General features: G+C 42.3%; 1 protein-coding gene and 1 non-coding gene across 2 annotated transcripts; one reads left to right on the forward strand and one right to left on the reverse strand.

Moving 5' to 3' along the window:
- Positions 1–6,253: 6,253 nt before the first annotated feature.
- Positions 6,254–7,363, reverse strand: LOC133791640 (uncharacterized). Its single transcript, XM_062229559.1, has 3 exons — positions 7,016–7,363; positions 6,478–6,922; positions 6,254–6,432 (listed from the first exon to the last, which is right to left on the reverse strand). Exons 1-3 carry the CDS (start codon positions 7,361–7,363, stop codon positions 6,254–6,256), a joined length of 972 nt encoding a protein of 323 aa, XP_062085543.1.
- A 3,603-nt stretch (positions 7,364–10,966) lies between these two features.
- LOC133793184 (small nucleolar RNA R71) lies at positions 10,967–11,073 on the forward strand. The gene has a single exon (XR_009874641.1). It is a non-coding gene; the product is annotated as a small nucleolar RNA R71 (small nucleolar RNA).
- Positions 11,074–11,338: the final 265 nt, after the last annotated feature.

Genomic DNA, 11,338 nt, shown 5'->3' on the forward strand with positions numbered 1-11,338 from the left:
GGAAATAGCTCTCTAGAATAATCAAGCCTCAAGGTGTATTTTTCAGCCAAGTGCTTTGTGATTGAGAAATGGTGTGTCTTACAAGTGAGCATTAGGCTCCTATTTTTAGAGTTTTGAGACACCCTTTGAATTTCAAATTCCACCAACCCCCATGGCTGTTACCAATGATTAATTGGATGTTTTATGGAATTAAAATAGAGATTTGGGAGTTACTTGGCTGTTGGAAACGTTCAAAATTGGATAAAAACTGAAATTGTATGAAGTTGTCAACCACTAGGGTCGCGACGCTTGAAACGCTTGTTTCAAGCGCCGCGACCCTTGGTCATTTTCAGCAACCAATTTTTTAGTTTTTTTTCAAAACGTTCCAATTTATTCCCACTTGATTTTGTAACTTCCATACACAATATGAGAGTTAAAATCACATCTCTATCAACCATTTCTCATATGGCTTTACGAAATCCAATCTCAAATGTGTATCATATAATTTACACATTATTGGGTAATATTTAGGAGTTACAAATTTGTAACTGATTTTGTAACTCCAAAATATGTCACATTTAGGCACACACATGTGTCTAATTTTGTGACTCTCAATAATATGTTACAAGGTGTGACAAATCACATTTTTTCACATTATTTAATCTAATATTATATTATATGAAATAATATAACACTAGGTCCCTCATTGTACTTTGTCCGGGGAGTTTTACTGGTTGAAAGTCAGGCTCTCCCATAGTCTGCAGGGACAGTATTTTCCCCTTTTTCACGCTCCTTCTCTTTATGCTTAGGAAGGGGTATGCTCTACGACCTCCTGCATGTTCTCTATCGTGGTTTCCAGCTTTCGAGTCTTTTCATGCAACTCCCGAATCTCATCCTTGTAGAAGCGATTCCTTGAGCTGGAACTTACCGAGTGTACTCAGGGACTCTTACCTGGCCTATGCATCGAGGGACCCAGGTCTTGGTAGCCTGAGCATGGTGCCACCGGGGACCGAGTATGTGGGTACACTGGCGGTTCTGAGTGACCTCCGTCAGGCTGGAAAGCCGGGGATGATGCTTCCTTCTCCTCCCGTGGGGGAGGACATTCCTCTGGCATATCTCCATGCCCAGGCGGAGGTGGGTCTTTTCTGGAAGCCCCCATTCATTCTCCGTTCAGGTGAACCTCAACGTCTTGTAGTTTCCGCAAGCGTTGTGAATGCCTTGGCATCCTTTTTTTTTTAGAAGTGATGAAAGAACGTTGGCTTGATGCTTGTTCTTCCCAGAGACGGCGCCAAACTGTTGATGGTGAAATCTCGTCAACGATATACGGTTAGAAAAATGAGACTGTATTACAAGAGATATCTTAGAAGAAGATGGAGAAAACTTGAAAGAGTAAATATGCAGAATCACAATGGAGTAAGATCGTATATTGCTTAATTGCCTCAGCATACACGGAAACCAACCCCTTTTCTGGAGGGGTGATGATCTATTTATACTGGAGCTCTAATGGCTCCTCATACATTGTGGTCCCAGGGGACAAGATTGTACATAGGTACATTGTCAGGGTAGTGGCACAGGTTGTGGTGGAGCAGAAGGTTATGGTGTCGGCCTAGTACATAGTCAGAGGTATGCATGTAATGCTTCCACTCTCTGTACAAATCCGTACCTCCACTACTTGTAGGACACAGATGTTAGAGTCATGCCTTTGCCCTTTTTCAGGGTTGTAAATGTAACGCCCTGGTTACCTCATAACAGTTACGGTGAATTGGAAATTTAACCCGCTACCTGAGTCCTTTGGTTAAAAACGTGTTCTAAGTGTTATTAACAGGTTAAGGTAGAAAAATCTATAAAAGGAAAGGATATCTTTTATTAAATACATAAAGCTGTTCATGAGCCCATAAAAACATTTACAAGTTATTTACAACTCAAAATGGTCATTACAGTTTCAAAATTTCAAACCCGCCGACCTAAGCAGCAAAAAAATAGGGTAAACCCCCTAGTTCCTCTGAGAACTCCTTGGTCGTGGTGGTCAAGCAGCCGCATATGTACACATCACCACCTAAGCTCTCCACTCAAGGCTGGGTGAGCTTTTCTTTCCCTTTACCTGCACCACATAGCACCCATGAGCCAATGCCCAGCAAGAAAATACAATAAAGCATGATATAATATCAACAATGATCATAATAATCATTCAGGACTATCAGTCCAAACAAATAGGTGACAGTCGCAAAAGTCACTAAGTTGGGTCCAGCTCCCTTTAGCCTTATGACGATAGGGTCACCGGGGCTTAATAAATAAGTGAACTTTTATTAGTTCGAACAAGATAGGTGCATGGTGACTAGTCACCAACATAACCTTCCTCATGACCTTAGAGTCATAACCCTAGAACAGCGTTCCCTAGCCATGTGACAAACAGTCACCTGAGCCATAGGCCCTGGCTCTAGTAACTAGTCTTAGACTAGACAAGTGCTTATAAGTTCATCGACCTTAGGTTCGGTCCAGCGTTAATGCGTTAGAGCCATTCAACGCTGATATCGATTAGATCTAATCTTCATTTTGCTTGGCGTTCATGACGCTATGCCATTTCTGACTCTTTAGGTCAGTGTCCCTGACTAGTCAGTGCATATAAAAGTAAACAACACTTTGCTAGCTTTTAATAGGAAATCCATATCCACATTTACCAATCAGCATGCCTTAATAACAATCACGCATGTCATATTTACACAGGGTGCAGTTTTCTTACCTCCGGTTCGAGCGAAAGATAATAATAAGAACGACCCTTGAGAACGATCAATCTTTTGGTCCCTTAGCGGTTACCTTGTCATAACCAATTATGGGATTCCATCAATAAAATGAATAACAAAGGGTTCCCAAACCAAAACCTAGCCTCCGAGACATCGAACACTACTAAACAGGGTAGTAGGATCGACCTCGAGGCCTAAGGCTAGCATCCCCAAGCCAAAAAGCCATTTCTGGCCAAAAAGCCACTAAGGGCCGCGACCCTCCTTGGCCATGTCGCGGCCCGCCCCTCAAACGGAGGCGGCCTCCCTCAGCACTCTTCAAGGGCTGCGGCCCTCCCTGGCCATGTCGCGGCCCAACCTTCAGTTCAGCCAAAATCCCTATTTTTCTTCCCTTGCGATTTCTCTTGGAACCAACCTTTCAAACCAAGCTCAAACACCACTCAAACATACAGAACAACCCCTAAACTTGATCTATATCACTCCCTTATCAAAACCCAAGTCAAACCCCAACCAAAACTTCCATTAATTCCAACTATCCACAAAGAAATCACAAGCTGAAAACTAAAGCCAAAACAGAGTATACCAGAAAACTAATGGCTGGAAACTTACCTCAAACTCAGGTTGTGATGCTCTTCAATGGTGGAACACTCTCCCAAACTCCCAAGGTCTACTTCCCAAGCTAGAATCCTCAACAAGATCACCAAAAATCACAAAGAAAATGGAGGAAGGAGAAGGTACGGGAAGCTCCAAGAACTTGCTCTGTTTTTCCCTCTGTTTCACAGCCAAAGGGTTTATATCTATCCTAGGGGTAAAAAGACCATTATACCCCTAGGTCAATAATGGATTTCTAAAGTCTCCCAAGGGCATATTTGTCCTTTCCAACCTATCTCGTTAATCATAATTAACGCTCTCCAATTCCCGCTATTCTCAATAACCCCAAACACCAATAATTCGTATCCTGTTACCCTTTAATTCCTGGTAACGCTCTAATCATTATAATCACCCCAAGACTCAACCCGAGCCCCGAACTTAAACCCGTTATGACCAGACCGCTAATCAATATTCTAAGATCGTCTCATGCCGAATAGCTCAAACAAACCCATATTATAATGTGGTCTCAACAACATATCATTGACATGCATACAATTATACAATTATACCCTCAACGGGCCAAATTACCATCACACCGCTGTTATCAAATGTGGACCCACGTGCATGCATTTAACATCATATTATAATATAATTCACATATACATGCATTCTATCAATTAACGGCATAATTAAACAAGTATGGCCCTCCCGGCCTACTATTCCCGCCATTAAAACACATCGGAGAATTCGGGCCATTACAACTATCCCTTCCTTACAGAAATTTCGTCCTCGAAATTTACCTGAACAGCTCAGGATACTGACTCCAGCTCCCAGGTCGCTTCCTCGACCTTGTTGTTCCTCCACAATACCTTAACCAAAGGTATCGTCTTATTCCTGAGGACTTTATCTTTTCTGTCAAGTATCTGAACTGGCTCCTCCTCAAATGAGAGATCTGGCTCAAGTTCCAGATCTTCATAGCTCAAAATATGGCTCACATCAAATACATACCTCTGAAGAGCTGAAACATGAAATACATTATGCACAGCCGACAACACCGGAGGCAAAGCCAATCTGTAAGCCACCTGACCAATCCTCTCCAGGATCTCAAATGGACATACATATCTAGGACTCAGCTTGTCTTTCTTCCCAAACCTTCTCACCCCTTTCCATGGTGAGACTCTAAGGAAAACATAGTCTCCCACTTGGAACTCCACGTTCCTGCGCTTGGGATCCGCATAGCTCTTCTGTCTACTCTGAGAAGTAAGCATCCAAGCTCTAATCTTTTCAGTGGCCTCACTGGTCCTCTGAACTGCCTCAGGACCTAAGTATCTCCTTTCACCTGTCTCATCCCAATGAATGGGAGATCTACATTTCCTACCATACAGCATCTCATAAGGTGCAACTCCAATGGTAGACTGATAACTGTTATTGTAGGAAAACTCTATCAAAGGCAGATACTTACTCCAAGATCCACCAAAGTCCAGCACACATGCTCTCAACATGTCTTCCAAAATCTGGATCGTCCTCTCAGATTGCCCATCTGTCTGAGGATGATAAGTTGTACTGAACTTCAGCTGTGTCCCCATGGCCTTCTGCAAACTCCCCTAGAACTTGGAAGTAAAAGTAGGGTCCCGATCTAACACAATCGATCTAGGTGCACCATGGAGCCGCATGATCTCTCTCACATAGAGATCTGCATACTGGTCAACTGTATAAGTAGTCCTCACTGGCAAGAAGTGAGCTGACTTGGTGTAGCGATCAACTATCACCCAAATAGAATCATGCTAACCAACAGTCCTGGGTAAGCCCACAACAAAATCCATTGTGATGTCTTCCCACTTCCACTCTGGGATATCCAGAGGTTGCAATAACCCTGCCGGCCTCTGATACTCAGCCTTGACCTGTTGACATGTCAAGCACTTAGCCACATACTCAACTACATCTCTCTTCATCCCTGGTCACCAATACAATGATCTCACGTCCTAATACATCTTTGTGGTGCCTGGATGCAAAGAGTAAGGGGTAGTATGAGATTCATCCAGAATCTCTCGCCTCAAAGCAGTGTCTAGCGGAACACATATCCGCCCCTTGTATCTTAGCAAGCCTAACTCAGACACTGTATAATCTCTGGATGCTCCAGCCAGAACATCCTCTCTGATCTTGATTAGTTGTGGATCACTCAGCTGACCTTCCTTAATTCTCTCCAACAGCGTAGACTGTAGCATAATGTTAGCCAACTGGCCCACTAGCAACTCTATACCAGCTCTGGTCATATTATCTGCTAACTCCCTGGCTATCAGCCTCATACCATGAATCTGTCCCAGACCCTTCCGATAGGGAAAATTGATGAAAAATGATAGGGAAAATGATTTAGGATGATGGAGAAGGAAAAGAATGGTAAGAATGGAAGAGAAATGGTGTTTATGGAGATTTGGTGGTGGTCTGGGCGAGTTGGGGTCGGGGAGGAGGAAAAAAGGCGGAGGATTTGATGTTTTAGGGTTGGGTATGAAATGGAAAAAATTGGGAAAATTTTAGGTTTTATGTGGGATCCCGCGTCAGTGCTGTGGCGCAAGCCATCAGTGCCGCGACGTTAATGTATATATTTTGTTTTCCTTCTACTCCAGGGGTCGTGGTGCTAATACAGAGTCCAAATTTTTGCCCTCTCTGTCAGAGGCCTCGTCGCGACTCTAATTCCCCTAGGCGCCGCGGCGCTACAAGCTGCACCGCGACCCTAATTGAGAGCCCTAAAACCCTTAATTTTTTTTCATGTTTTTCACGGTTCTCCTTTCCAGTATTTACACAGAATGACAATGATAATAAAAATACAATAACTAAAAATACTAATTGTTCCAAACCAAAAATTAAAATGCAAGGTAGAATACAAGTTGGGATGCCTCCCAATGGCGTTGTCGTTAACATCATTTAGCTGGACGCTGAATTCCTCTTCATTGTGACGTCAAGAGGATGACGGACTTGACCTGATCAAAATGACCACCCAAGTAGGGCTTCAATCTTTGCCCATTAACCTTAAAATTACTGGTCTTCTCACTAGTTACCTCAACTGAGCCATAAGGGAACACTTTAACGACAGTGTAAGATCTGGACCACCTCGATTTTAGCTTTCCTGGAAACAATTTCAACCTTTAATTGAATAGTAATACTTGCTGACCGGGTTGAAATTCAGTTTGAACCAAGTTCTTGTCATGCCACAACTTAGTCTGTTCCTTGTAAATTTTGGCATTCTCATATACCTCATTCTTAAGCTCCTCTAGCTCATTCAACTGCAGCAATCTTTTCTCTCTCACTGCTTCCATGTCCATATTCAGAGTTTTCATGGCCCAAAATGCTCGATGCTCAAGCCCCACTAGTAGATGACACGTTTTACCAAAAACCAACCTGTATGGAAACATGCCAATAGGTGTCTTAAAAGCTGTCCTATATGCCCATAATGCATCATCCAGTTTCTTAGACCAATCCTTCTTGGACCGTTGCACCATTTTCTCCAAAATACTCTTTACCTCTCGGTTGGAAATTTCGTCTTGCCCATTACTTTGTGGATGGTAAGGCAACGCAGTTTGGTGTCTAACTCCATATCTTGCAAGAAAAGCCTCAAACTACTTGTTAGAAAAATGACTCCCTTCATCGCTTATAATTTCTCGAGGAGTACCAAACCGAGTAAAGATATATTTTTGAAGAAAGTTAAGAACTGTTTTACCGTCATTTTCATGAGTTGCAGCTGGTTCCACCCATTTAGAGACATAGTCCACAGCTACCAGTATGTACAGGTTGTTGTAAGATGAAGGGAATGGGCCCATAAAGTCTATTCCCCACACATCGAACAACTCCACTTCTAGAATGCCAGTCAAAGGAATCTCGTTCCTTCTTGAAATATTTCTAGTTCTCTGACAGCGATCACATGACTTCACGAACTCATGAGCATCTTTAAACAAAGTTGGCCAGAAAAACCCACACTGAAGAACCTTTGCAGCTGTTCTAGCACCTCCAAAATGACTACCACATTGCAAAATATGGCAGTGAGTCAAAATGGAATGCATTTCCTCTTCAGGCACACACCTTTTGATAATCTGATCAGCACGGTGCTTGTAAAGGATTGGTTCTTCTCAGTAATAGTGCTTCACTCCAGAGAAAATTTTCTTCAGTTGTTGTTTAGACATATCTAGAGGAGTAATGTTTGCTGCCAAAAACTTTACATAATCAGCGAACCTTGGGACCATCAGACTTTCCCTCAAAGCAAACAATTGCTCATCTGAAAATTCAACATTTATCTGGACTTCCTTCATATTCTGGCTCTCATCTAATTCCAGTCTAGATAAATGGTCTGCCACTAAATTCTCTGTTCCCTTCTTGTCTCTGATTTCCAAATTAAACTCTTGTAGTAGAAGAACCCATCGAATCAGCCTTGGTTTGGCATCCTTCTTGGTCATAAGGTATTTAATTGCAAAATGATCAGTGTACACAATTACCTTAGGTATGGCCTGAACTTATCACAAGCAAATACTATGGCCAACATCTCCTTCTCGGTGGTGGCATAATTCATTTGAGTGTTATTCAAGGTTCTACTAGCATAGTAGATGGTGTGAAATACCTTGTCAACTCGTTGTCCCAGGACTGCTCCCACTACATAGTCACTTGCATCACACATCAATTCAAAGGGCAACGCCCAACTTGGTGCAATTACTATGGGCACTGAAATGAGTTTCTCATTAAATGTCTGGAAAGCCTTCAAGCAATCCTCTCCAAACTCAAATGGAACTCCATGCATCAATAAACTAGACAAGGGCTTTGAAATCTTCGAAAAGTCTTTTATGAACCGTCTGTAGAAACCAGTGTGACCGAGAAAGCTACGAACCCCTTTTACTGGAAGTGGTGGTGGCAAATTTTCTATTGTAGAGATCTTGGCTTTGTCTATCTCAATCCCTTCATTAGAGATTTTGTGTCCCAACACTATGCCTTCCTTCACCATGAAGTGACACTTCTCCCAATTAAGGACCAAATTTGACTCCTCACACCTTGTTAGAACCAGTTCCAAGTTGCTTAGACAATGGTCAAAGGTAGACCCAAAAACTGAGAAGTCATCCATAAAAATCTCGATGCACTTCTCAACCAAGTAAGAAAAGAGAGCCATCATGCACCTTTGGAATGTTGCTGGTGCATTACAAAGTCCAAATGGCATTCTTCTAAACGCAAATGTGCCATATGGACATGTAAATGTCATTTTCTCCTGATCCTCAGGTGCAATGGATATATGATGTTATCCAGAGTACCCATCCAAGAAACAATAATATTCATGGCCAGCTAGTCTATCCAACATCTGATCAATACAGGGTAGTGGGAAGAGATCTTTCCTAGTTGCCTTGTTGAGCTTTCGGTAGTCAATACATATCCTCCAACTCATGACAGTCCGAGTTGGAATCAATTCATTATTTTCGTTCTTGCCCACTGTCATCCCTCCTTTCTTGGAAACCACTTGAACTGGACTCACCCAATTGCTGTCAGAAATTGGATAAGCCACTCCTGCATCAAACCACTTGACTACTTCTTTTCTGACCACTTTCTTCATTGGTGGATTAAGCCTTCTTTGAGCATCAATAGTTGGCTTAATTCCATCTTCCATCAAAATTCTATGCATCACTGTCAGCTAAAGTCCACCCAATGGCTCTCATATGCATGCGCAACACCCTTAGTAACTTATCTATTTCAACATCCGAAAGCAAAACAGATACAATCACAGGAAGTGTCTTGTTCTTACTGAGGAATTCATATCGCAAGTGATTAGACAATTCCTTTAATTCTAACTCTGGCGGCTTCTCAGCTGAAGGCAATGGTCTTGTAGGCACAGAACCGAGCTCTTCAAAGTACTTCCTCTTCAAAGGCCCATAAGAATTCAACCACTTCGCATACTCCATGGCTACCTTCCCATCTTGTTCAGTAACTTCATCCTCTATCAGACTTAACTCAAGAGGGTCTTCTACTACCTTCTTCTCTTCCACTAGACTCTCTACCACATCCATATAAAAATAGCTATCACTGGCCCCAGAGTAAGTCATAGCGCTAAGTACATTGAAAACAACTTCCTCACCTTGTACTCTCAGCTTCAACTCACCTTTATGCACATCAATCAAATCTTGGCCTATTGACAAGAATGGTACCCAGGATGAGTGGAATGTTTGTATCCTCCTCCATATCAAGTACAATAAAATCTGTTGGGTAGATAAACTTGTCCACCTTCACTAGGACATCTTCTATTGTACCTCGAGGATGTGCCAATGAATGGTCTGCCATGTCACCGTGGTAGGCCTTGCTTCCCCCTACTTTAATCTTCTGAAAACTAAAAGCGGCATCAGATTAATGTTGGCTCCCAAATTACATAGATCATTCATGCTCTCAATATTCCCTATGGTGAAAGGTATAGTAAAACTCCCAGATCTCTCAGTTTCTGAGGGAGTTTCCTTTGCAGAATAGCGCTACATTCTTCAGTTAATGCCACAGTTTCATATTCTCCCATTTTTCTCTTCTTAGACAGGATGTCTTTCATGAATTTCACGTAACTGGGCATTTTCTCTAGAGCCTCCGCAAATGGAATGTTGATATGCAGTTTCTTGAATACTTCCAGAAATTTCGAAAACTACTTATCTAAGTTGTTCTTGCGGAGCCTTTGACGATAGGGAACCTTAATATGATGATCAATACTGACTGGCGATGTAGCTTCCTTGACTGGTAGGTCTTCAGAAGCCTTGTCCTCATCTTGCTTCTGATCCAATGTGCCTTGTGCCTGTTGATCCTGACCCTTGTCTTCAGCTGACTATTCTAAGCTTGGCCCTTCGTACCTCTTTCCACTTCTCAATGTAATAGCTTGACATTGCTCTTTTGGGTTAACCTCAGATGTGCTAGGAAGATTACCTTGAGCACGGTTGGCCATAAGATTAGCCAATTTCCCCATCTGAGTCTCCAAGTTTCTAATAGAAGACCAAGTCTCAGCCATGAATTGGTTTAGAACATTAGATTGAGCATCAAGTTGTCTACCAGAATAATGTTGTTGTTGTTGAATGGGCTGCTGAGGTTGTTGTTGTTGAGGCCTGAATCTTTGCTGAAAGAACCCTTGAGGTGGTTGCTAAAATGACTGTCGTGGATGCTGATGTGAGGATTGACCTTGTTGATCATTCTTCCAGGAAAAATTGGGATGATTCCTCCACCCTTGGTTAAAAAAATTTGAATAAGGGTTGTTGTTGTTATTTTGACGAGGAAAATTCCCAATGGCTTGAGCTTATTCCAATGGCATATTATTTACATCTGCGTATTGATACTTTTCATAAGCATGAGGACCCCCACATAATTCACACATAGTATGAGCTTGTATCACGGGGGCTGCCATTGTGCTGCCTTGCAACTGTTTAGTCAAAGCCTCAACCTGAGCAGTTAACTTAGATATTGCATCAATCTCATGGAAACCAGCCACTTTCTTCAAGTTACCTCTCTCACTTGGCCACTGTTGATTATTAATGGCCATTTCCTCTAACAAATCATATGCCTCATTGGCATTGTTCCACATAAATGCCCCACCAGTTGCTGCATCAATGAGTGTGCGGGTGGTACCACACAACCCATTATAACAGTTATGGATTAACATCCATCTCTCTATCCCATGATGCAGGCACTTCCTTATCAGGTCTTTAAATCTCTCCCACGCCTCATATGAAGATTCATTATCCAGCTGATAGAAATTGTTGATCTCCCCCCTCAGCTTAGCTGCCTTAGCTGAGGGAAAGAACTTGGAGAGAAACTTCAGTGCAAGATCATTCCATGTATTGATTGAGTTAGGTGGCAAAGATACCAACCAAATCTTGGCTCGCTCCCTCAGAGAAAATAGAAATAATCTGAGTCTGATTGCATCATCACTAACTCCATTCATCTTGAATGTTTGACAGAGCTCAACAAAGTTAGCAAGATGCATGTTTGGGTCTTCAGTTGGTAGTCCCCAAAAATGAACAGTGGACTGAACCATTTGCAAA

The sequence above is a fragment of the Humulus lupulus genome, chromosome 7, assembly GCF_963169125.1.
Source record: "Humulus lupulus chromosome 7, drHumLupu1.1, whole genome shotgun sequence".
Classification (NCBI taxonomy): domain Eukaryota; kingdom Viridiplantae; phylum Streptophyta; class Magnoliopsida; order Rosales; family Cannabaceae; genus Humulus; species Humulus lupulus.